Source organism: Sminthopsis crassicaudata, chromosome 2 (assembly GCF_048593235.1).
Source record: "Sminthopsis crassicaudata isolate SCR6 chromosome 2, ASM4859323v1, whole genome shotgun sequence".
NCBI lineage: Eukaryota > Metazoa > Chordata > Mammalia > Dasyuromorphia > Dasyuridae > Sminthopsis > Sminthopsis crassicaudata.
Window position 1 is genome coordinate 620,425,706 of NC_133618.1, and position 26,846 is coordinate 620,452,551.

Consider the following 26,846-nt stretch of genomic DNA (forward strand, 5'->3'; position numbering starts at 1 on the left):
ACCCGAGAGCCGCGCCGGCTTCATGAATATTCCGGGGCTCAGAAGCGGGAGCGCTGCCGGAGGGCGCTCCCGGGGAGGTGGCCAGTGATGTAAGCCCGGCGGGCCGCTCGGCTGCAGCGTGCGCCCCGGGGTGGCCCAAGAGGGAGGAGGGGGAAGGGGTACCTCGGAGGAAGAGGAGGAGGAGGGGGGAGGGAGGAGAAGGGGGAGGGGGCCGGGCTGAGCGACCGACCGACTGACTGACGGACGGACCGACGGACGGACAGACCAGGCCGGTCAGACGGAGCGGCGGCAGCTTCTGGCAGAGCGCAGGGCTGTGCGGGGCGGCCCCCCTCCCTCCTGCTCTTCTTCCTCCTCCTCCTCCTCTTTCTCCTCCTCCTCCTCCTCATCCTCCTCCTCCTTCTCGCCGCGTCTGCGCTGCCCATGCCCGGTTGCCGGTCTCCGCGGCGGCGCCTTTTGTTCCCCGTGGGGAGGCGGGGCGCCCCTCCGCAGCCGGGCTGCCCGCCGCGCCCCTGAGCGCCGCGCGTTGGGGCGGCTGGGGGACACCCCGCCCCGAGCCCCGCGCCACCCCCGCCCCCGAGAAGGGGGCGCGGCGCAGCGGGCCGGCCCGGCGGCGGCGGCGGGCGGGCGGGCTGCCTCCCTCCTCTCCTTCCCTCCCGCTCTCCTCCCTTCCTCGCGGAGCCTGCGGACGGACGGGCATGGTCGGCTGAGGGAGGCGGCGGCGGCGGAGGGCATGTCCCTGGCGGGAACCCCGGCCCCCTGAGTCGCCCGCGAGGGGGTCCCCCCTCCGTCCCCTCCCTCTCCAGACGCCATGGACAAGCTGCCGCCGTCCATGCGCAAGCGGCTCTACAGCCTCCCGCAGCAGGTGGGACCCAAGGCTTGGATCATGGACGAGGAGGAGGACGAGGAGGAAAGTGACAAGGACACCCGCAGGAAGAGCATCCGCCTCCGGCCGCTGCCCTCGCCCTCGGCGGCTTCGGGCGGCGGGGAGCCCCGGAGCGCGGCCCCGGGCATCATGGAGACCGAGGTGGGCAGCCGCGGCGGCGGCGGCGGCGGCGGCGCGGCCAAGTCCAGCACCAACGGGGACTGCCGGCGCTTCCGAGGGAGCCTGTCTTCGCTGACCAGCCGAGGCGGCGGAGGCGGCGGCGGCGGCTCCAGCGCCAGTGGCGGCGGCGGCGGCGGCGGGAGCGGCCACCTGCGAGACTCGGCGGAGGAGAAGCGCCTCATCGGCGAGGGCGATGCGTCCCCCTGCGAGGACAAGAGCCCCCCGGGCCTGGACGGGGAGCCCGAGCCCCCGGAGCCTCCAGGCCAGTCCCCGATGCCCTCCTGCTCGGCGGAGCAGCCCCCCGGCTCCTCCGCCACCTGCATCAAAGTGGAAGGCGCGCCGGGGGGCGACCAGATCGTCCCTGACGAGGAGGCGAGGCTGGGCCAGGCGGGCTTCATGCAGCGCCAGTTCGGAGCTATGCTCCAGCCAGGGGTCAACAAATTCTCCTTGAGGATGTTCGGCAGCCAGAAGGCCGTGGAGCGCGAACAAGAAAGGGTTAAGTCGGCCGGCTTTTGGATTATCCATCCCTACAGTGACTTCAGGTAAGAGGGATGGGGCCCAGCCCTACAAGCGCCCCCGCCCCCCTCGGGGCACGCCGCTCCCCACCACCTCCCCTCCTCGCCCGGCTTTTGGCTGAGCCAACTTTTCTGTCTCCTCGGGGATTGGGGAAGAAACCGGCACCCTCAGATACCTCCTGCTGTAGCCGGGGAACTTTTCTTACGGTGTGTGCCCTGCTCCCTCCCCAGCCCTTCTGTGGCCCACAGTCACGGGGCAGCCCCGGAGCCAGGACAGAGCCGGGGTGCGGAAGGTGGCAGGGGAGACTGGCGCATTGGCAGAGCCGAGCCCCCCAGCCTGCTTCCCTTGGGAGCCCTGGCTAGGCTGCCCGGCTCTGTTTGAGGCCCTAGTGATGTGGACACCAGGGGCTACAGCCCCATGAGGCCTACAGAGTTAAGAGACAGGTCCAGTGAGAATGCAGCAGCAGCCACCGCACTGGCAGCAGGTCACAAAGCTTACCCGGAACCAGGGAAGGAGCACGACTAACTCTGCAGAGTCTCCGGACCCTGGGGCTTTGGACACTCACAGAAGTTTATTGCTGGGTGTCAGTGGGGGGAGGGCTGGCTCAGCCCCCTGCGAGTTGAACACCTGCTCTTGGGGGGAGAGCTTGCTGGCCAGGGGAAGGGAGCCACTGAATCATTTGAGTAGTGCAGTTGATGAGGTGCCATAGGCAGGTTCCAGACCCTAATGAAATGAGGCTGTACCTCCCTGACCTCCCCTAGCATCACATCAGGCTGGGGGCTCAGAGCTTTTTGGCTAGTTCAGGTCCAAAAGAAGCAGGGCTGAATGACCTTGCCTGGTGAGCCCGGCGGGATACCTGCTTCCTGATGGGAATTCAGGAGCATGCTGGACATCCCATGAGTCCCAGCTCCTGATGCTCCAAATGGTCATAGAGATTGTTCTCACCCCCGGGGCAGTTACTGGCCTCCGTGGTTTTGGGTGATGATGGCTACAAGGTTTCCCTTCCCTCAATATCATCCCCTGTGTTGTGTGTCTGAGCAGCCAAGTATCCATCAAGTCTGGTGGGATGTTTCCTGAAAAGTATAGACTGTCTATTGATTCCAGATCCTGGTGCTGGCCAGCTGAGGTCAGGAAAGCATCTGCTCTAGACATGGTAGAGGCTCGGCCTGGGCTATGGCACCAGGCTGGGCAGAGACATTTCTATCAGGTCCCCGCTTTAGTAGGGGGTAGGAGAGACAGGCTGGCTAGCTTTCAGCCTGAACTCCTCCACATCGCCTTTTCTTTCACTTCCTCTTTTTCTCTCCCTTCCTTTCTCCTTCCCTGCCTTGTCTGCCTGTCTTAATGAGCACTTTTCTCAGCTCAGAGCCTTCTTTGCAAACTCCAGGGAAGCCAGGTTTGTAATGAGAGCAAAGATATTTTTCATCCAATGAGCGAGATTTCTCTTGCTGGGAATGTCCAGTGAAGCCACATTCTCTGCTTAAAATAGGCAGTGAGCAGGGACCTCTTTGTATTTTTTGGACTGCTTGCCTCTACCATTCTCCCCAAAGGGGGGAGAGGGGAGATTAGTGATCTTCGGGGCAGGCCAAGCAAACAGTGGCAAATGCCAAGTGGTGTGGCAAAGCCCCAGGGTTTCCTGAGACAATGCCACGTGCCACCTTTGGCTCCCCAGTGCCACCTTCTCATCATATGACAGGAGCAAGCTTGTGAGAGGAGGTGGCAGGGCTTGTGTTTAAATGGGTTCTTTGGTTAATGATGCCTTGGGCAGCTTTGAACCCTTTTAACCTCTGAAAGGAATCAGATACAAGACAGGGCTAAAAAGTCTGGCAGGGAGACCTGAGCCTTCAGGAAGAGAAGCTGTCTCAGTCCAAGGGTGACAGTACCTTTCCCTAGCTAACAGCCCACCTGCCCAAGTTATTTGAGATTATTGCAGTCTGACTTTATTCATGCTAATATATATCTATATTATATTACATGAATCAACCAGTAAGAATTTATTAAACACCTATAGTGTATGCATTTTTGTATCTTAGTTGCACATTTTCACTGGTTCTTTTTTTTTAACCACTTCTTTTTAGCACCCATCTACCCCTCCTCCCCCACCTCTTCCACACATAAAAATACACTCTCTGGAAGGTATCCTCACCCAATGTAGTGAAGACCCTTGATCTCTTCCTGTGCCTAGACTGCCTGCATGTCTAAATCTCATGAGATAATGTATAGACTGCCTATTGATTCCAGATCCTGGTGCTGGCCAGCTGAGGTCAGGAAAGCATCTGCTCTGGACATGGTAGAGGCTCGGGCTGGGCAGAGACATTTCTATCAGGTCCCCGCTTTAGTAGGGCCACACAATCTAGTCTTGTCCATTGGTCCATTTGTCTGGCCTTCACTCCTGCAGTGAAATCTTCTGACCACAGGACTCCTGGGATCAGGGAAAGGGAAAGAACATGTCCAGATTTGTGAAAGACAATAAGAGAGGAACAAGTCGCGTTTTTCTGAAGTGGTTAATCAGAGCTCTGAATTTGGGGTCCCCGATTCTGTGTATGTTGGGACAGAGTAGAAGAGAAATGATTATGATTCAGCTTCATGGTCACCCTCTGTAGCCAGATAAGCCACTACATTTCTTAATCACCTTAAGGTTTATGAGATTCTTTTGTTATTAATCTTAAGTATGGTCATCCCCATTTTATTGATGAAGAGACTGAGTCTCAGGGACATTAAGAAATTTGCCCATAGTCATGTGATTAGGACTCTAGAATTTGAATTTAGGTTTCTCTGGTTTTGGTTTTGTTTTGTTTTGTTTTCACTCTGCTATACTGCCTCCAAATGCTGGGGTTTCTCCAGGGAGCAGTTCAGAGGTCCCGGGGACTGACAAATTATTGGCCACGTTTCCATAATCTTTAAGACTCTTTCACCATCCAGCCCAACCCCCTCTGTGCACTAGTTATTGGAGTTTATTCCTGGCCCATGGTTGATTGCACACCAGCACAACTCCAATGTATGTATCCCACATCAAGATTTATGAAAGCACTTTCTGTGGACAGTTGGAGATTTATTCATAATTTTTAACGGGGAGGAAGCATTGATCCAGCAGAATTGGTTTAATAAAGGAGAGCTGGCACACCGTGATAGATTGAGTTTGCAGTTTGGAGTTCAGGAGATCTGTGGCAGTCGCTGTTTCCAGCATCAACAGCTCCCTGGAGAGTGACTAAGGTGTGCGTTAACAGAGGCCTGGATTGGTGAGAAACTCTGAGGGCCCAAAAAAATCCAGGAGATGGCTCCAGATTCCCTTTTTGGGTTGTTGGTCTCTCCCCTATTATGAACCTTTCTTCCCATTGGCTCCCTTGGAGCTTTCTTCTATTGTTAGTCTGTTTGGAGTCAGACCTTCCCTTCTCCCTGCTTTTTAAACTTTTTTTTTCCCTAAGAAAAATGGGCCTGGTATTTTGGTTTCTAGAGGCTTTCTACCCCACTGGCTATATTCTTTACTCCTACTCTGTCTTTCCCAGGCCCTGGCAGGATCCCTTGCTCCCACCAGATACTGGGTGGTGACATTTGGGGGGAACTAGGGACAATGTGCCTCTGGAGACCATGGCTCTCAATGGAATAGACATGTGAGATGTTTTCTTTTGAATTTTATTTGCAAGATATGAGAGAGACAGACAGCAGACACAGACACTCAGAGACATGCAGAGAGGGGATGGGGGAGAAAGAGAGAGAGAGAAAGAAAAAGAGAGAGAGACAGAGAGAGAGAGAGAGAGAGAGAGAGAGAGAGAGAGAGAGAGAGAGAGAGAGAGAGAGAGAGAGAAGAGAGAGAGAGAGAGAGAGAGAGAGAGAGAAAGAGAGAGAGAGAGAGAGAGAGGGAGAGAGAGAGAGAGAGAGAGAGAGAGAGAGAGATAGGCTGGTACAAAAAAGCTAAACTGACTTTAAATATTTATTGTAGGGATGTTTGAATTAGTACATTTTATTAGTAAGATTCATTGATAGTCTGTGTAGATATATGTGTATATCTGTGTGCATAGGGAGCATGTATGCCTCCGACTACTTGAGTATTTATATGTGTATACATATCTCTGTGTGTGTGTGTGTGCTGCTGAGTACTTGGGTTGGTGTGTTTTCCTGGGTTGGTATGTCTTTGTATGCTTGTGTATATGTATGTGTACCTCCATTTGCCTGCATATTTATGTGTTTGCACATGTTTTTGAGTCTCTTTCTGTCTTTGTCTCTCCCTCCCTCCCTGTCCCTCTCCCTCCATCTCCTTCCTCACCTTCTCCCTCTCCCTCCTTTTCTTCTTCCTTCTCCCTCTTTCTCTCTCTCTGTTCCTCTCCTTCCCTCCCTCCCTCTCTCCCTCTCTTCCTCTCCCTCTCTCCCTCCCTTCCTCTCTCTCACTCTCTCTCTCTCTCTCTCTCTCTCTCTCTCTCTCTCTCTCTGTATCTCTCTGTCTCTCTGTCTCTCTCTGTCTCTCTCTGTATCTCTCTGTCTCTGTCTCTCTGTCTCTCTCTGTCTCTCTTTCTCTCTGTCTCTCTCTGTCTCTCTTTCTCTCTGTATCTCTCTGTCTCTCTCTATCTCTTTCTCTCTCTGTGTCTCTCTCTCTCTCTCTCTCTGTATTTGCATGTATTTTACCTCCAAGAAGGTCACAGACTGGACAACAATGAGGGTCAGATTCTTCTGGCTATGACCTCCCACAGAATTCCCTGTTTGATGTCTTAATTTATATCCTAGTGCCTGCTGTGAGAAGGTGGCACTTGAGGAATCTCTGTGGGTTATGAGAGAGAGGCAACACTTTGATTGTCTACACTCAGTCAACAAGCATTTATTAAGCACTTATTATATACCAGGCACTAATTGCTGGTGATACCAAGAAAAATTCAAAAACTCTCTGCCCTCAAAACACTCACATTTTAGCAGTTTCTTTACCTGTAAACTATAAACAATAATAGCATTTACTTCCCAGAGTTGGTGTGAAGATTGAGTGAGATAATATTTGTAAAGCACTTGCAAAATTTGGCACATAGTAGGTACTCAATAAATGATTATTACCTTCCTTCTTAGTCTGAATTCCATGAACTTGTTTTTTAAAAGTGTTTTGGTAACTATATTTGACTATAATGGGTTTCCTTTGCAATCCTATGTGCTTTATTTTACGTTGTTAAACACATTATTCTGAAGAGTCCATAAGCTTCTCCAAGGGGTTCAGAACATAAAAAATTAAGAGCCCTGGACTGGGTAACACAAATGATAATCCATGGTTGCCTTCACTTTCAAGGGAGAGCAAATGTTTTTTTGGTCGTTTCTGGTGCTCCTGGAATAAATGTTGCATTTAAAGTAATCAACTCCTTTCATTGGAAAACCAGTGCTTTCTGGACTCCTGAGTTAAGTCCAGACTTCTCCAGGAGATTCCTGGGAAGAAAAATCCTCAACCAAGGAGGGGAAGCTGAATATGAGAGAGAAGGGGGCTTCCCTGCCCCAGTTCCTTGTGAGTTCCAGTCTCTTCTCATCCTGGTGATCAGGGAAGAGCTCCTACTGTGGCCACCTACTACCTGCCTTTAATCCAGGCAGAGTTCCCTGCCTTCTTATCCCTTTTATCCTTTCTCTCTTAGCCCTGTCTTCAAAAGGAGGAAAACCTCAGTTACTAATAATCTTCAGAATCACCGAAGGCCCTAGAATCATGTTGTAGTATTTGCCGTCCAAGTGCCAACAGTATAGAATGTGATTTGGAGGCAGTTGAGAGCCACAACTCATAGGACCGAGGTCTTGGTCCCACTTATCAGGGAGAGAGTAGAAGGTGAAGAGTAGGGATCCTGGGAAGTAAGGCATTTTCTAGCTATTTCTTACTCTTTTTTTTTTTAACCATCTCCTCCCTGAGCTATTGGAAGTGACAGTGTAGGGAGGACATACTGCATTTGAGTTCTAGTGCTTATGGACTGCAGCCCTTGAAATAATCCAGACAAGGAGGAAGAAGGGGAACAGGAGGATGAGAAGGGGGAGAAAAAGAGGAGGAAGCTGGTAGCTGATTTCATCAGGCTGATGGCCAAATATTAAGCACCTATTATGTGCCGAGGGCTTTCCTTGGGGAAGGAGAAAGAAACCATTTCTCCAGCTTCCCAGTGCTCTTGGGAGTGACCATCAGTGTGGGTTCAGAGCCTTCAAGATGGAACAGACAGTTCGCTGCAGGGCTCCGGGGGAGGAAGAGAAACCAAGATGCAAAGGGGAATTCCAAGGTTAGCTGTCTGAAAGGTGCTGTCAGCCTGATATGCCAGGCCAGGCCAGGCAGCTTTCTTGAGCACTGGAGACGTGCTAACCCTGGTCTCTGGGGAATGAACTGTCCATTTATTGTGGATTCCAGGTCAGACCTCCTGGAAGAGCCCATGCTGATGCTTTCTGGGGGTGGTGCTTGGAACTCCGATGCCTGATTGAGTTGCTGTCTGAATTCAGGGGCATGCAGTGGCTTATAGACATGTGCATCTGCAGGAACAAGAAGGTGGGCTGCCCTGAGGAAGCAATGATCAGTGTCCTCAGTGAAATGGCTCAGAATTCAGAAGTCTTTCCTGAGCTCTCCTGCTGGAGCTCCATGCTAGGTACTAGAGGGAGTCAGTGGCTAGAGAAGGTGCTGGTTGGATGCCCTTGGAAGGCCAGGTACTCCATTCTACAGCCCTCTTCTCTTTCCTTCCACTGATCTGACTCAATCGCTGGCAGATACATTGCCCTTAATTTTCATCTTGACCCCAAATGAGCCCTGACTGTGATCAAGAGAATTAAGGTCCCCTGCTTGGCACCCAGGCCATCACGAGGACAGTGTCTGTTTCTTTCTATGATACGCCAAACCTAGCACACACACTGTTCACAGACAACTACTTTACCATTTACAACCTCCCCTTCATCCCATTCCCCCAACTTAGTTCACACTTTACCCATAGTTCACCTGCCACTCACTTGGTGACTGACACAGAGTTAAAAAATATTTTTTTTCTAATAAAACTTTCTTTCCCTCTCATCTTCCCCTCTCCCAATTAAAAGAAAAAAAAAAGAAAATCCCCCTAAAACCCCATTTGTTTTAGCAAACATTTATGGTCATGCAAAGCAAATTCCCCCTTTGGTTATTTCCAAAAAGATGTTTCAATCTGTACATTGAGTCCATTACCTCTTTGTCAGTTAGGATGCTTCCTCTGCAATCATGGATGGTCTTTGTATTGGTCACACTTTTCAGACTCAGAATTGTTTTGCACAGAAGCAAAAGAACTCTTGTTCATGACGGCCTAATGTCTACCCTTCTTTTGAGTCAAACCAGTGTTTCTGCTGTCCCTCTTGCACCCCCTTGCTCCTTCCTGCCTCTGTGAGAATTCTCGGCTTGTGTTCTTCTTTTTCTCCTCAATGTCTCTTTAGATCTTGTTCTTGCACTAAGGCTTAACTCCAGCCCACGGCCCTACATGAGACCAGGTGGTAGGATTCCTTGGAAAGAGTTAGAGACTTTATATCTCAGTGCTAGCTCTATCATGTCTGCCCATGTGAACTTGAGGAAATCACTTAGTTTGTGTTTTGTCTTCTGTAAGAAGAGGGGGTGGGATGAGATGACCTTTGAGTTTCCTTCCATCGCCAGATCTAGCTTCCAGGGATTTGTAGGTAGAACTAGCTCCCTGAGGACTCGGCCTCTTTTTTGCTTCTTTTTTATCCCCAGTACTTAAATGGAATCTGATACATGGTAGGTGCTTAATAAATATTTATTGGATGCACTGAATGGATGAATACATGAACTTCCCCCTCTCTTATGATTCTGGTATTTATTGTTTACTTTCTAGACCCCAACTTCTTAAACTGTGGTTTGTGATCCCATATGGGGTCTCATCACTGAATGTGGAGATCACAAAATTAAGATTATTATCAGTAGGTACCTGTTTTACATACCTATATAAGTGGGGTCGTGTGAATATTTCTGGGGAGAAAAGGGGGCTTTTTTTTAAAGCCCTGCTCTAAACCATATTGGAGGCACATGCTTATATTCCATTTGTTCTAACTAGAATTGAGCCTCCAAAGAAAACAAAATCTTAATCCAAAGCACTGACTTCTTTGCTTGTCTCCCCAGTTCACTTAGTAGTGAACTGACTGTGGGTTCATTTAATGCTTGTGGCTTGAATTCTGTAGGTTGGCTTGGGCCCTAGCAATCTGATAACAGCCTCTGAACTCAGGATAATAAACATCTGCCTCCCGTGGGTCAGGTCTGCTTCCCAGTGCATCTCTGACCAGCCTTGTCTGCCGCTCCCTGGATTAAATCCATCCTTCCAAGGCAAGCAGTGTTAATTAATGTTAGGAGTAGGGTGGCTGCAAGGTTTCCATTAATCAATTAGGTTTCCTTAGACTGTGGCAACCCTTTGGTCTATGGGAAGAATTGGAAAGCGCGGGGCAAGGTGAATGGGGTGGTGGGTAGGAGGCAGGGAGGACCAGGCTGGGGTGGGAGAGGGAGCCCCAGTGACGTGTAGCATTGGGATGAGATTTCAGAGAAGGAACAGATGTTGCCTCGGTGCCAGCGAGCCCACCCAGAGGTTATACCAGACACTGAGAGGAATTTCGGGGTTTGGAGTGTCTCTCCTGACAGCTGGAAGGGTGATAGCAGAATCAGTCATGATAGTCAGTCCCATTAGGATCTTGGTTTTTTTAAATCAAAAAGTTTACAATCTGCTCAGGCAGCTTAAGGCTAGAAAGGAAATGTAGTCCTGCCATAACAGCCTCTGCAGGGTCTCCATCCATCCCCTGCCTTTCCCACTCCCAGGCTGTGGAGACGAGCTGAGAGAAAACCACATCTTCTCAAATTCAATGGATCCAGTTCAAGCACTAGTCCTCCGGAATCAACACATATTTATGCCCAGTACTGTCCTAGGCACTATGGGGGGAATGACAGGAAACTCAAGACCCAAAATCTGACCTCAGGGAGCTTTTGTTCTAGTGAGAGGAGACAGAATACTCACACAAAAACATCTCAAGGGCCCTTAAAAAGCTGCCTGTAATCAAGTGCCAATTAATGTTAACTGTGTTCCTACTTTAAGCAAATCTGACATAAGAAATTCAGAATTTTCAATCGAGATTAACTGGCAAGGGGTGGAGGGAGGAAAGGATGGAAGAATTCTTCACTTTACAGAACGATTCACCCCAGGGTTCCTTTAAATAGCAAAATTTTCTAGTACATTTATAACATAGGTTAATTGATTTTAAATTCTAATGGACCCACCAGGGCATAAATGCTGATGGGACATAGAAAAAAAGGAGAAATCATTCTGGTGGAGCTAATCAGGGAGAGCTTCCTGGAGAAAGAAACTTTCAAAAAGATATTTCTCCCTGTTGTCAAGTCAGTTGGTCAATAAGCATTAATTAAGCACCCCCTGTGTGTGCCAGGCCATGTGCTAAACCCTGAGATGCAAAGAAATGCAAAAGGCTGTCCTTGCCTTCAAAGAACTCACAGACTGTTAAATTTTTATTCTTGTCCTGGGTCTGACTTATTTGAAGGAATAGGCGATTTGGAATGAGGGCATCTGCAGCAAATTTTATCAGGCATAAGGTAGGCTAATATTGGCAGCACCTTCTCTCCCCCTTTCCTTTCTTCCCAGTATGGAAATTTCCTCTTCAGAAAGGCCATTCTGTAACTCGCAGTCTTGAGAGTTACCAAGGGCACTGGGAGACTAAGTGACTTGTCCCTTGTCTTAGAGTTAGTGTGTGTCAGAAGCAGGATTTGAACTTCTGTCATAAAGACTTGGCATTAGCCACCATGTCATAAGACCTTCAATGTTGGGAGAAAGTTGAACCGCTCTGTGATTTCTGGTACTCTTTGTCAAGTCCAACCATACTCATTAATTGTGCGTGGCTCCTCTGTGCTTCCAGGCTCCCCAGCTTGGCACCCCAAAACCTTCACACTCTGACTCCAGCCTCTCTTTCCAAACTTATCAAATGTTATCACCCTTGATACATACTGTATTTCAGCCAGACTGGCCTAGTGCTGTTCCATAAACTTAGCCATCTTTGTCCCACCCATGTGCCTTTACACTGATGGTCTCTGGTTCCTGGAATATGTTCTTTTTTTTTTAGTTATACCTCATAGAATATCTTTCTTCAAGTTCCTCTATTTATGGACCATTTCATGGGCAGCTTTTTCAACTCTGGTTGTTAGTGCTTTTTTCTTCCTATCAATCTATTTAGCATCTATTTATTCATCTATCTTTTACCTATCTTCTATCTACATATCTAGTCATCTTTCAGCCTATCTTCTATCTACTAACTCTGTTTATTCATCCATCCACCTATCCATTCATCCATCCATCTATCTATTGATCTGTCTTTATTTATATGTCTCTATTGCCTCTCCCCCCAGTATTTAGCAAAATCTTTGGGGACATGAGGGATTTTTATTTGTCTTTGTGCTTCAGGACCTAGCACAATTCCTTCCCCATAGTACCAGGTGCTTATAAATGCTTGTTAAACTAATCTGACTTGTTCCCAACAGACAGTCTAAGAATTGTGTGATTGTTAGCAACTCTGATATAAATTAGTTGGGATGTGCCACGTGTGACACAGGATCCTCTTTGAGAGTGACCAGTGATGCCCTTTGCCTATCTCACATTTGGATCAATATTTATGCAGGGAGAACATTACTGACTGGGGAGGCTTTGATAGATACTCATGATCTCCTCATTCACCCCTCTTTGCCCCCTTTGTACCCAGATCTCCTTCAGAAGCCTTGGTTAGTTGGTATGAATACCTCTAAGTTATGCACACCATTTTTCTGGAAGCCTGAAGTCACCTCCTGATTGATTGATGACTGTATTCATCATGTACAAATCTCTTCACTCTCCATTAGACATTAGATTCAAATCACAGAATCTCAGATTTGGAAGGGACCTTAACTAATATCTTAAAAGGGGTTAGTGAGTTAACCGGAAGCCAAGGTGAAAGTAGACGCAGTAGGCTTGTCAGTATATTGGAGGAATAAAGCACAGGAAATAATTAGAGAACAATGGAATAATAGAGCAATAGGATAAGAATATTTTTGCTCTTAGCAAAGCATTTGACAGACTCTCGTGTTCTTCTTATGGGAAAGATGTAGACTAGAAAAAAAGGCAAATAAATAGACTCAGAACCACTTAAATAGCCAAACCTAAAGAGCAGTCATTAACAGTACCATGCTGCCTTGGAAGTTGGTATTTAACGGAGTCCTCCAGGATTTAACCTGCCCCTCTGCTTCTCAATATTTCCATCAATACCTGGGCATAGAAGGATGGCTTGCTTATCAGATTTTCAGATGACACAAATCTGAGAGGGATAGCAAACACATTGGCTGACAGTCAGGATTTTAAAAAGATCTTCACAGAACCAAACAATGATAAAATGCAATAGGGACAGAGTACAAAATCTTATATTTATAGCTTCACAAGGAGCAGATGAGGGAGATAGCAGAATAGCTAGATAGCAGTTTACCTGAAAAAGATCGGGGGTTTTTAGTGGACTACAAGCCTGACATGTGACTTGAAACCCCAGAGAGGTAATACAGTCTCAGATTAGATAGAGAGAAGCCTGGTGTCCAGGATCAGAAATGTGCAAGTCTTGACAAACTTTGCCCTGGATAGATCATGTGAGGGATAATGGCTTCACTCAGGGTCAGAGCATTTTAGAAAGGGCAGATGAGCTGGAAAACATCAGTCAGGATGATGAAAGTATTTGGAGGGCTGTCATGTGGACAGGGGATTTGGTTCATTCTATTTCACTCCAGCGGATGGAACTAAGAATACCTACCACTGCTAGGTGACATCATAGATGCAGCGCTGGACCTGGAGTCTGGAAGATTTAACAGTTCAAATCCAACTTCAGACACCATGTGTGGCCCCATGCAAGTCATTTAACCCTTGTCTGCCTCAGTTTACTCATCTGTAAAATGGGAATAATAATACTAAAAGCCCCCCCCACCTTCTTTAGTTATTGCGAGGCTCAAATGAGAAAATATTTGTAAAGTGCAGGAAAAATCTTAAAACATTTGCTTTTATTAAGTAGGAGCAATGGGTACAAGTTGCAAGGAGGTAAATTGGGTTCTGATAGTGGGAAAAAATTTCCAAAAATTCTGTGTCCAGAATCAATGAGTGTTTCTTTGAAGGCAGGTTTCCTCTCACTAGAGGTATTAAGTAGAGGCTAGACAATTACTTCTCAGATATCATGTAGACTTGTAGAGGACATTCTTAACATATTGACTGAGGCCCCTTCCAAATCTGGAATTGTGTGATTATGACTCCAGTGTCTTTATCATTGGATTTCTGGAGAAGGGAATAGGAGAAGGAAAGAAGCCTTCATGAAGGAAGTGAGAATGGAGATTTTGACATAGGAGTCAAAAGTGGAAACCTAACAACCTCTGCTCCCTCTCTTTCAGGTTAGGCTGGCTGGGCAGCCCCAGAGTCAGCCTTGAAGCACATAGAGACAGTCAAAGACCAGGGACCCTTCAGTAATTCAGAGTGACTCAGGGCTGTGGCATACAAGATCATCGTACAATTCCATTCAGTTCAACAAATAGGCAACCATCAAGTGACTGTTATATGCCAGGCACTGTACTTGGGCCTTGGGATACAAAGACAAAGAGAAAAAGTCCTGCCCTCTGAGAGCTTACATTCCGTTAAAAGGGAGCAATGAATAAATATATAAGAAGTATTCAAATTGGGGAAGGTAAGGGAAGCAGTAACAACTCAGGGAAAAGACTTCTTCAAGACATTTGAACTGGTTTTAAAGTGATTCAGAGGCTTTGAGAGGAAGGGATAAGGGGAAAGGTCATCCATTAAAGGACCATGCCCAAAGGCATGGAAGAGGGAAATGGGATGCCATATCACTTATAGAATATAGCAAGTTAGTCAATTTTGCTGAAATGTATGTGTAAAGGGAATTCATTTGGAATCATCACGGAAAGAGATAGGGACCAATTAGTCAAAACTATTAAATGCCAAAGAGGAGAGTTTGCATTTTATTCTAGTGGCAAAAGGAAGCCATTGATGCTCCTTGAGCAAAGGAGTATCATGGTTTAATTTGCACTTTTGCAATATTAATTCATCAGCTATGCGGAGGATGGACTGAAACAGGGAGAGAATAGAGGCAAGGAGATCAATGAGGAAGCTATTAAATACAAGTAAGAAATGATGAAAGCTCAAATTATGGTGATTGTAGTAGGGAGGGAGAGGAAAAATCAACAGAGTTTGGCAATTAGCTATGAGAATAGGGTGAAATAAATGGAAGAGTCAGTGATGATTCTTTGATTATGACCTGAAAGACTGAAAAGATTGTGATATTCTAGACAAAAATAGACAAGTTAGGAAGAGGAGCAGGTTTTTGGGGAAAAGATATTGAGTTTTAATGCAGACATGGTGAATTTGATATGCCTATGGACTATTCAGGTGAAGATTTGAAGATTTGAAGCTAGGGCTTAGGAGAGTGATATCAACTAAATACATAGTTTTAACAATCATATGCAGGAAGATGGTTGTTGAATCTCAGGAATAATGAGACAGAGAGAGAGAGAAAGAAAGAGAGAGAGAGAGGGAGAGAGAGAGAGAGAGAGAGAGAGAGAGAGAGAGAGAGAGAGAGAGAGAGAGAGAGAACAAAGAGAGAAGAAATTCAGATTTCAGTCCATGTTTAGGTCACATGGTGTCTTTTAGTACATTATTAGAGTCACACATAATTCCCAAGTAGACTTGGAGTTCCCTGAGGTCAGGCTCTTTATGGTATAGTTCAGTTTAGAATTGGGCATATAATAATCACAAGTCAGCACTTGTTGATAAATCAATAAGCCCAGTGGCAGGTCTCTGCCCCCACCCCCAGCCCCCCACCCAGGTCAGGGGAGCAGCAGCCTCCACATTTGATGGCATCAGCTGGGCGTGGTGCTGATAATTGGCTGCTCAATGATTTTATGTCTGTCTAAGCATTTCTCTTTGTGGGTGGATGTGTTATGTCTGTGTGAATGAGTCTTTCAGAAATGAATACATAACACAGGGGAATGGCTAATAATACATTGTCTTTTACGTCTTTGTCAGGGAGGATGCCCCAGCTCAGGAAGTCACATCCCAGCATCTCCAGAGAGAGATGCGGGGCAGAAAGCAGTAAGAAGTGAACGAGGTCCCTTGGAGGCTCACTCATTGACCTCCTGCTTGGCAATGAGGAGATGAAGCCTGAGACTCTTGGAGTCTGTTTCATAAAAAAAGCAACGTCCATCAGTGTGAGTGTGTAGCTAGAAACTTGGACTCCCAGCTCCGTATCTAACTTGCTCTGTGACCTTGGATAGGCTCCCTAACCTTTCTGAAACTGCCTTTCCTTGCCAGATTTCCTGTATCAGTAACATTACCATTCCCCTTTGACACCCAGGCTACAAAGCTCTCCCACCTGACACCTCCTCCTCTTCCACACCCCCATTCTGCCAGTCACTGTCAATTCTCCTTCATGCTATCTCTCTGACCCTTTTCCTTTTCATATCTGCCACCCAACTCCCCGTCCTCGCTGCTCATAAGCCAGCCTCCAGCATCTTTCACAGCTCCCAGTGCCATCCATCTGGAGTACTGCAGGCGTATTTGTCTTTTTTGAAGTGTGCTTTTCATTATGTTACTCCTGTCTCTAAGAATTCCCCTATTCATTCCTGCCTCTGGGTCATTGTTTATACCTTTCCTCTGTCCACAAACACCATCCTCCTCCAAGCTGTGTAGTGGAAAGATCTCAAAATTTGGAGATTGAAGCTCTGGGTTCAAATCTTCCATTTTCTACTTACTATTTGAGTACTCTGAGGCACATTGTGTTTTGTCTCTGGCCTTTAATTTCCACATCTGTAAAATCTGGAGGTTGGATTGGATGATTTCCATGGTCTCTTTTGGCTCTGAGTCAACGATCTTCTACTCTTGAAATTCTAACCACCCCTCAAGGCTTGTTCAGGTTTCGCCTACGTCCTTCATCACGAAGCTTCTCTTGACTTTCCCAGCAGGTTTCTTTAGCACTTTGAGTCTGAACCATACAACTTAGTCCTTAATTACCATATTGGTACAAATATAGGCCTGCTTTGAATATAGGTCACATTAAGAGCTATAACTAGCACAGGGTGAATAGGGCTTTGCCCTGTGTTGCCAACATGGGGGAGGGCACATTTCCTCCCCACATCAACCCATCCCTGCACATCTCCTCGTGGCCCTCTAGTGGCACATTGTGGACCGCTTTGGAACTTCTACTCTTAGGGTCCTTTCCCTGAGATTCCCCCTCTCCTGGGAACCCACTCTGTGTTTCAACGAGCTCAGTGGTTTGGCTGCCCCCATCTTGGTTCAGCTGTGACAGCAGCGGATTGCTTTCTGTGCCAGTACTATATTACCCTGCTTACATTACTACCTCAATTGAATTTAGGCACAGTCAGGACTGGTTTATGGCTCTGGACACATCCCTAAAGTAGAATCTCATACATCATAGCCCAAAGGTCATGTAGCCCATCTCACCCCCTCAGTGAGGGAGGGAGGAGTAAATGATTTGTTTAGGGTTATACTGCAACCATATTTTAAAATAGGGATAAAATAGGGAGAAACAGATAAATGATCAACTGAAAATAGTTATATTTTATGTAACTTTTATATAATTTTATTTTATATAAATTTTACATAATAGTTACGTAGAAAATAGATCTCTGATTGCAGTGGTATAAGGAAGATGGGGGCTGAGATATTTATCCCTTGTTTCTAGATGAGAAAACAATACCATTCTTATTTACTGAGGGCCTTTTATGGGCCCTTTTCCGAGTAGGAGAAAACGGGAGAATTCACTCTTCTTGTTGACTTCTCAGTGAGGAACCCCTTCTACAACACAAGCTGTCACTGGCTCAGTGACAAAGCAGTGTAGAAAACTGCCTCGGCCACCGAGAGGCTCAGTGATTTGCTCAAAGGTCATACAGTCCATGTCTATCAGTGGCAGAATTTGAACCCTGCTCTTTCTGACTTCATTACCTCTGTATCTGTACACTTCCTCTACTATATTATTACTATATGAGTATGTATGTGTGTTTGTGTATATATGTACACATATGTATTTACACATATCATTATATATTTATACACACATATATATCCATCCACACGTGTACATGCATCTGTAAATTATATATAAGCATTTATTAAGCACTCACTGTTTGCCAGATTAGGGATACAAACATAAAATGAAAATGATTCATTCACTCAAGGCGTCTGTCAGAGGAAATAATCTGTTACATATAAGCAGATACAAATGTATACAAAGTAGATATAATGTAATTTTGGGAGAATATACATATATGTGTATATAACATATAACACATGGTGTCCCAAAAATCTTTGTGTAATTTTAAGCTATTAAACCTACACTAACACTTTTGAAATACCCTGTATTTATACAGACAGACAGACAGACAGATATGCAGACAAAGAATTAGATTGATTACTAGATGACTGCTAGATTGAGGGTCATATAGACAGATGATTGATAGGTTATAGATGGACAGATGATAGCTAGGCAGTCAGATAAACAAGTAGCTGTGGTGAAACTGGGCAGGTGGGCTTCTGAGGGGTGCCCGCCCCAACTGGGGCTGATTGATAGATTGAGGGGCGTACAGATAGATGACTGATAGATTATAGATGGGCAGTTGATAGCTAAGCAGTTAGATAAGTGGCTATGATGAAATTGGGCAGGTGGGCTTCTGAGGGATGCCCGCCCCAGCTGGGACTGAAGGGAAGAGGGGTCCCAGGCCTTGAGGTAGCAGTGTTGCTGCAGGCAAGCATTAGCATCACACTCCATGCTCTGCGCTGTCTCTTCCCCAGGGAGGTTAGAGATAGGCAAACAAAAGCCAATCGGAATGCATGGGCCACCCTCGGGTTTGTACAAGCCAGATGCCGTAGGAACATGTAGGCCACATTCAGACCAGTACAGTTTATCCTGCCTCATGTTCCTCCCATTGTTTCATTCTGTGATGTTTGTCCCTCTAATCAGACTCTGTCTGTGCTCAACGAGGGCAGGAAGGGTGATTTTTCCCTCTCTTGTCAGCCCGGTTCCCTGTCCAGGTACAAGCACGTAGGAGCTGTTCAGTAAATACTAATGGGGTTGTTTTCTTATCTAGAAAAAAGGATCAAAGACTGAGCTTCTGCACTCCTGACACTGAGATGGGGAGAATACTTAGGAAAACCAGCTTCAGAACAGATAGAGGGGTAGAATAATAAGAATAATGATAGTTTGGTCTGGTCCTGCCTTTCCTAGGCGTAGGGACTTATTATGAACAAAGCCCATCTGCCAATGCGGACCAGCAATTGCTCTCTAGCATAAAGTCTGGAGAGTTTCCTGGAGCACTGAGAGCCCAAGGTTACGTGGCTGATTTGTTTCTGAGCTGGGCTGTCGCCTGAGACTGGCTCCCCATCTACTAACTGTCCTGTCTCTGGGTAAAAACAGCATTAAAAGCAATGACAACAGCTGATGTTTCTGTTGTCCTTTGAGATTTACATAGAAAGAGAGAGCTGGTCTCAGAATCAAGAGCTCTTGGGGTCATGTTCCATCTCTGGCATCTGACTTGGACAAATCAATTAACCACTGGGAGATGTAGGCAAATCTCTAAGACTATAAATCTTGTGGAAGGTGCTGATCAGCTTTGGTGAAGAGAAAATCCTCTTTGAGGAGTTTCTTAGAGGAATCAATTAATCAAGAAACAATAGCATCCTACTAGGGATACAAAAAGAGGCAAAAGAAAGTTCCTGTCCTCAAGGAACTTCTAATCTAAAGGAGGAATGAAGTCATTGCACTTTCAAAGTACTTCCCATTCATGGTCTCATTTGATCCCCATAACAACCCCAAGAGTCCAGTATGATGGAAGGAAAGACGGTCTCTGACCTAGAATGAATTGGATTTACATCCTGCCTCTTGTCCATATAGGTTGTGGGATCTTGGACAAGTCACTTAGCTTTTCAATGATCTAGACAACTCTCTGAAACTATAAAATATCGAGAAGATGGTGACTTGCATTGGCTCTCCCTGGGAGCTCCCTGTACAGTGAAATCAAAGATGGAGCTAATGTGATTTAGCTGAGTTTCCACAAATCGAATATTCTTTCCAGCATACATATGAGCTTGATTCTCATTACTCAGGATTATTGATTAGGACCAATGACATGAGAGAATCTCAAAACATCTTGATTTTGCAGTTCCTAGCAGTACCCTCCAGCAGAACAAGGAGACTTTGAGAGACACTGAAAGGATCTGGTCGGCATTACCTTCTCCTGTTTTCCACTGCAGCATCCTGAGGGAAGGGAGAAGCATAGGAAACATTAGGAGTGCTGTCCAAAGTGCTCTCAAAAATGTAAATGTTGATTGACAAAGCAGGATTTTAATGGAAAGGTTATACAGTTAGCTTATCTTCCCTTCTGGGATCCCTGATTGAGCCTTCCCAGAATGGCAAATCACTTTCTTCCAAATGTACAAGGGGATTATTGCAAGGGAAGCCTGGGCATATGGTAGATACCTTGAAAATCCTTGATGATGGATTGATTTAAACGAACCCACATATATGGGAGCATGAGAGCATTGATTGGCTTTAAAGCATTCACTAAATTTCAGAGTCCCTGCAGCTTATTTCAAGGAATTTCAGGAAGCAGAGGAAGAATTGGATTCAGAAGGTAAAAATAACCTGGGAAGAAAAACAAAAATGGAAATAGTTTACACTCATTTTCCAGTGTTCCTTCTTTGGGTGTAGCTGCTTTTGTACATCATTGATCAATTGGAATTGGATTAGCTCTTCTCTATGTTGAAGATTTCCACTTCCATCAGAATACATCCTCATACAGCATCATTGTTGAAGTGTATAATGATCCCCTAGTTCTGCTCATTTCACTCAGCATCAGTTCATGTAAGTCTCTCCAGGCCTTTCTGAAATCATCCTGTTGGTCATTTCTTATAGAACAATAATATTCCATAATATTCATATACCACAATTTATTCAGCCATTCTCCAATTGATGGGCATCCATTCATTTTCCAGTTTCTAGCCACTACAAAAAGAGTTGCCACAAACAGTTTGGCACACACAGGTCCCTTTCCCTTCTTTAGTATTTCTTTGGGATATAAGCCCAGTTGTAGCACTGCTATATGCACAGTTTGATAACTTTTGGGGCATAATTCCAGATATCTAGGTAGAGTAATAATAATGATAGTGACATTTGTAGAGAGCTTTGGAATTTACAAAGTGCTTTTAAATACATTATACCAAAACAGATATTTTAAGATGTAGGAACAGTTTCCGTTTCAAATTAGCTTCCACCTGATTATCAGGTCATGGTGCTCTCCATGTTCTTCTTTCTCAACAAATCTCTAGACAAGAATCTTGTTGGGCAGGCTGTGGTAAGCCTAGCCAGCTGTTTCCTTTTATACTTTAATAGAACCTTTCATGTCTCCAGCACTAGACAACTTTGTCTCCAGTTTTGATCATTCCTTGTCCTACTAACTCTCTAGTATCATAAAGTCTAGAGGAAGAATCCTTTTCTTGTTACTTCCTGCTCATATTTCCAGATCTTTCTTCTGATTCTCTTCCTTCCTCAACAGTCTCTTTTATGAAAGTCAAGCCATCCTGGCACTAATGGGGGGGCATTTTCTTGCCCTGTCTTCCTCTCATCTCCTCCTTTCTCCCTGGATGCCTAGTTAGACTTTTCAGCTGACCAAATAAGAGTCAGAAATGTTGTCCTTCCAACCAGATGGAGTACCAAACACCAGCCCTGCTATTGTCTATAAGATCATCTAGACCACAGCGAATATACTGAGCCTCTACTTCTGTGTTTCCTCCAACCCCATCCTCCACTGTGTGACCTACTGGTGGTCACCCAAAGACTCATGAGTCTTGTCATTGGTTCTGCTTCTGGTTCTCCATCTATTCTATAGCCAAACTTTTATATATTATTTGTCATTTAGTGTGTCTTCTCCTTTCTGTTTATGTCTTTAGCACTTAGCTTTAACAATAAGATTGTGTCCACTTCACTTTTAAAAAGATTTTACTCTTTGGTCTATTGTAGATCCTAACTGTAGTAGAAAAGAAGTGACTCAGAGAGTCCAGAGTGCATAGTGCTTGGCACATAGTAAGAACATAATAAATGCTTTTTTCATTCATTCATTTATTCATTCATTCATTCTCTCTTGATCCTTGTGAGGCAATGCAGTAGAGGGCAAGAGATGTTAATGGAGCAAGTTTCTTTGGAGAGGAGTCTTAGTTTCTTCACCTAGAAGGATGACATGGTCAGAACAAATGGCTTTTAAGGTCCCTAAATCTTTGATTCTGTGATCTAACCATCCCATCACTTTTGTTCAGCACACAGATTATGATTTTTTTGCATTTATATTTCTTACTCCTTTCCCCTGCCAGCGTTTTCAGCTACTTCAGGATCCTGTTAACACACTAGCTTCTCAGTTCTGTGAACTTTTCAGTTACCATGACTTCCATCCCTACTTCAACTTGCACTGTAGAGCTTATCATTATTTTCAAGATGCTAAAAATTCTAAAGAACTCCCTCTGACCACAATTACTTGTTCTTTCCCTTCTCTCCCTCCCTTTCACTCAGACATTTTCTTTGCCTTCTTCATTTATCTTTAGTTCCCAGTTCCTCCCTATTCTCTTGTTCATTAGTACTGTTCTGGCAGCACTAGCTTTTCTCTCCAGCACTTTCAATGATTTATTCTCCTTTAGACATGGATCCCTTGCCCCCTTGACTTTCAACTGTTTTAGCTAAATCTTATTAACACCTACCACCTGCCTCAGCTGCTCTCCAATGAAGTAGAACATCACCTTAAGAAATTACAAAAAACACTTAAAAGAAGTCTTTCACAAAGTTATGCTCTCTGACCTCATCTGGACCCTCACGGCTTTGTGGCATCCTCTCATCTTTTATTCACTCTGTAATATTCATCACAGTAATTCTCCCATACACTGACCTCTTCCCTTAAGACCCCAGCTTTCCATTCTTTCAGTTTCCACAGATGATTTGCCCCCTCTTTACTAAGAAGATTGAGACCACTTCAAAGGACCTCTCTTAATCTTTTCTCTTTATGATAGTAAATCGCTCTATTCTCACCCATTTTTTCTTCTCCTTCAGTCTTAGAGGATGAGGTGGGTTTTTTGCCTCCAGAGGCTAATCCCTGTATCCTTTCTATCCCCTACAACATAGAATATAAGATGTTTTGGGGTAGAGATTGTTTCATCCTTTTCCATTGTATTCCTAGCACCTAGTAGGATGCCTGGCACACAGTAAGTATTTAGTGGTCACCCCACTTCCTGTTCAGGGGAAAACTCATTACTCTTCAGAGCAACACATTCTACTTTTGGAAAACTGTCATGGTTAGAAAGCTTTCTTTTTGATCAATATTTGACTTTACTTTGGCGTTCAATGTTCTGATCCTTATTCTTTTCTCTTTGTTTCTATGGTCCTAAAATATCTTTGTTTTTCTATCACTCTGACTACTATTCCTCCTGCTTCTTCAGACAAGGTGATCCAAGAATTCTGTTACTGTTGCCTCCTTGGCCTTTTTTTTAAAAACTGGAAACCAGAAAATCTAACCTTTTTTTCTAATCCTTTTTTAAAAGTAGAATTTTATTTTTTCCAAATACATATGAAAGTAGTTTTTTAAACATAGAATTTTTTTCCAAATACATGTGAAGATAGTTTTCAACTTTGTGTTCTCATTTTTCCCTCCTTCCTACCCTTTACCTTCCCTCTTCCCAAGTTAGCAAGCAATCTAATAAAGGTTAAATGTGTGCAATTCTTTTTAACATATTTCCATTATTTGCCATATTGTGCAAGAAAAATCAAACCAAAAGGGGGAAAACCTACCAGAAAGAAGACAAACAAACAAAAAAAGTAAAAATACTATGCTTCAATCCACATTTAGTCTTCATAGTTCTTTCTTTGAATGAAATTGGTGTTTTCTATCCCAAAACTATTGGAATTTCCTCATTGTTGAAAAGAGCCAAGTTCATGACAGTTGATCATCATATAATCTTTCTGTTACTGTGTATGATGTTCTCCTAGTTCTGCTCTTTGGCCTTTTAAAGGTCATAGGATTTAGAGCTGGATAGACCTTAGCTATTAACAAGCCATTGGCTTGGACCCCCTCTTTATACAGAGAAGAAAACTGAGACCCAGATAGGCAGACTTCTCCAAAGTCATACAGCTAGTAAATAGCAGAGCCAGATTCTAATCCAGACTCTGACTCCAAGTATTTTGTCAGCATTGTCAGGTCAGCATTTTCTGACCTGAGTATTTTATGGGCATTTTAAAATTATCATCTCCAATTGAACATATTTCCCCTGAAATCTACTATTCTTCCTCACTTCTTTCTCCCTTTTTTGTCAATGTCATCCTCCTCCTCCCAGCTCATGGGTTTAGAACCTTGAAGTCTCCTTTTGAGTCTTCCCTCTTCTTTCTTCCTATAAACCATTATCTGCTTGAGTCCTATCCATTCTACTTCAATATCTCACATGTTCCCTCTTTGAAATTCCTACTGCAAACTTGAACTACTATCACCATGAATTCAGTTCTTTATTACCTCCTGCCTTGAAACTTGGAAGCTGACTTTCCCACCTCGTTACTTCCTTCTCCAATCCATATTGCTTCTGTGGTAACCTTCCTAATGTACTATTCTGTTCACCTCTTTTATCTACTCAGAACTTTTTCTGGCTCCCCATCGCCAACTGGTTTATGTATCTTTAGCTTGTCATTTAAATCTCTATAATCTATTTCCAATCTCCTTCTCTATTCTTTCTCATACTATTTAACATGTACAAAGACATTTCAGACTTATCATATACAAAAAGGAATTAATTTTCTTTCCCCAAAAATCCATCCTTTTGTGCAGCTTCCCTCTTTCTGGCCAGAGTACCACCATTCTTCTGGTGTCTCAGATTCATAACTTGGCTGTTACTCTAGTATCCTAGAGCTAGAAACTTATCACCTTTTTGAGTACAGAAACTTTGTATTTATTATACATGTTGAATCAAATGGAATTGAAACAAGAATAGATATAAATATGATGTGTCCAGTTCAGCAGTATGGGGGACAAAAGAAGATCGACCCTCATGAAGATACTGTGCTCTAGTGAAGGACATAAGACTTATATGAATGACAATAACAATAATAATAATAATTATAATAGCTAATTTTACATAGTACTTTAAGGTTTGTAATGCATTTTTCAGTATCTCTGTGGGATATGTTATTATTATACCTATTTTATAGAAGTGGATATTAAGGCTGAGAAAGATTAAATGATTTGCATAGGGCTTCACAGTTATTAAATGTCTGAGGCAGGATTCAAACTCAGACCTTCATGATTCTAAATCTGCTCCTTAATATCCAACTGTGTAGAATCAAATAATAAATGATGGTGTTCACTCTAGGATATGGGAAGTCGGAAAAAGAAGCAATTACTGTGAACTAGAATGGCTGGGGAAGCTTTCATAGAGAAGCTGGACTGGGAACTAAATCCTGACTGATGACTAGGATTTGCTTATGTAGAGAAGAGAAAGAAGGGCACTTTGGGGGATTTTGGAGTGGAAATGGTAGGCAAACAGTTGTGGCTCCTTAGCCTCTCCTTTCAGTGGGAGAACAGGAGCCATGTAGAATTGACAAGCCTGCTTGTAGCTTGTAATGGGATGGCCTCCCATCTTCCTAAACTTTGTTCCATGCCAATGGTCATCTCTGACTATCTGGCGTTTTGGGAATCTAGGCCTTCCCAGGAGCCCAAGGCAGATCCTAGGAGAGTCACACAGATTGAATATCCAGAGAAAGCACTGCTGCAGGTAAATAGAGAGTGTCATTAAGAGCTGTGGCTACAGGGTCAATAAACAATTCACCCTGTGTTCCCAGTGAATTGTTGACATTCAATTGATTTCTGTTTATTCCTGAAGCTATACAAATCCTGGGTACTTCTAGCTCTTCAGGTATAGAAACCTTTCCTATAATCTTTTGGAGATGGGACTTCCTACCATGCTTTAGTCCATAGTGAAGAGGGTGCTAGATAAGAGAAAGGGAGGAAGAGATAGAGATGACAATCCCTTCTGCAAACTCACATAGTCAGGAAGCTGGCTTTTGTATACTTTTTATAAATGATGCTTTTGAATGTTAATTTGGAGGGGTAAAAGAACCATGATCTTTGAGGAAGAGGAGGAAAAGAGTTCTCAAAGAAATTCAGTTTAGCCAAATATTCACCATGAGTGTACTGTGTGTCCAGGGTTTTAGAAATACAAAGACAAAACTAGATTATTCCCTCCCCTCAAAAAGCTTACATTTAAATAGTAAATCCCAGCAAGTAATTTAAGGTAGAGATGTAGAATTTCAGGAGAAAGAGATCATTGGCTGCTAGAGACATTATGTGGAAGGCAGCACTGAAGTATGCCTTAAAGAAAGCTATGGAGTCCAAGAATAATTAAAGGAGCAGAGAATGTTGGCAACATGGGGATCACCTGGGCAAACGTAACCAGGGGAATCAATAAAAATGAGGGAGGGTGTGTGTGTGTGTGTGTGTGTGTGTGTGTGTGTGTGTGTGTGTGTGTGTGTGAGTGTGAGAGAGAGAGAGAGAGAGAGAGAGAGAGAGAGAGAAAGACAGAGAGAGAGAGAGAGAGAGAGAGAGAGAGAGAGAGAGAGAGAGAGAGAGAGAGACAGACAGACAGACAGACAGACAGTAGGAAAGAAACAGATACAGAGAAATACAGACAACAGAATGGGAGAGAGGAAGACAGAAAGACAGAGAAACAAAGAAAAAGACAGAAAATGACAGAGAGAGATAGAAAAAGACAGGGACAGGGAAAGAAAGAGAGACAGAGAGACACAGAGACAAAGACAGAGACAGGGACAGAGAGACAGAGACAGACACACACAGAGGGAAGAAGGGGGGAGCTAACTCTGTAAGAAGACAGGAAGATAGTCTCATTGTATATATCAGAATTGGAAGCCACCTCAGAAGTGATACGATCATTCATTTATTTAGGAAAAAGGAAAGGAAAAGTCTATCCTCTCCTCCACATTTTTAGAAAGGGATTTTTTTCTTCTAGGTAGAGAATTGAACCCAGGTCCTCTGATTCCCAATCCATTTCCTTTTCCTTTAATCCAATACGTGAACAAGAATCCTGTGGTTAAAAAACCTTAAGTGGTTTCTCCAGACTAAAACTTGAAACACATGCAGTGACAGGTGATTCACTACCCTAGAGGCAGCCCATTACAGTTTCTAGAAAATTTTCCTTCTAGGTAGCCACAAGATGACAAGAGGAAGACA

The 26,846-nt window shown here is 44.5% G+C and overlaps 1 protein-coding gene across 1 annotated transcript in view; it reads left to right on the forward strand.

Annotated features, from left to right (window-relative positions):
• The first annotated feature begins 666 nt into the window (after positions 1–666).
• Positions 667–26,846, forward strand: part of HCN4 (hyperpolarization activated cyclic nucleotide gated potassium channel 4) — a 119,691-nt gene continuing 93,511 nt past the window's right edge. Inside the window, exon 1 of the mRNA XM_074296247.1 lies at positions 667–1,584. Within this exon, the coding sequence (XP_074152348.1) occupies positions 809–1,584 (776 nt within the window). The 5' untranslated portion in view covers positions 667–808. The remainder of the gene's footprint in view (positions 1,585–26,846) is intronic.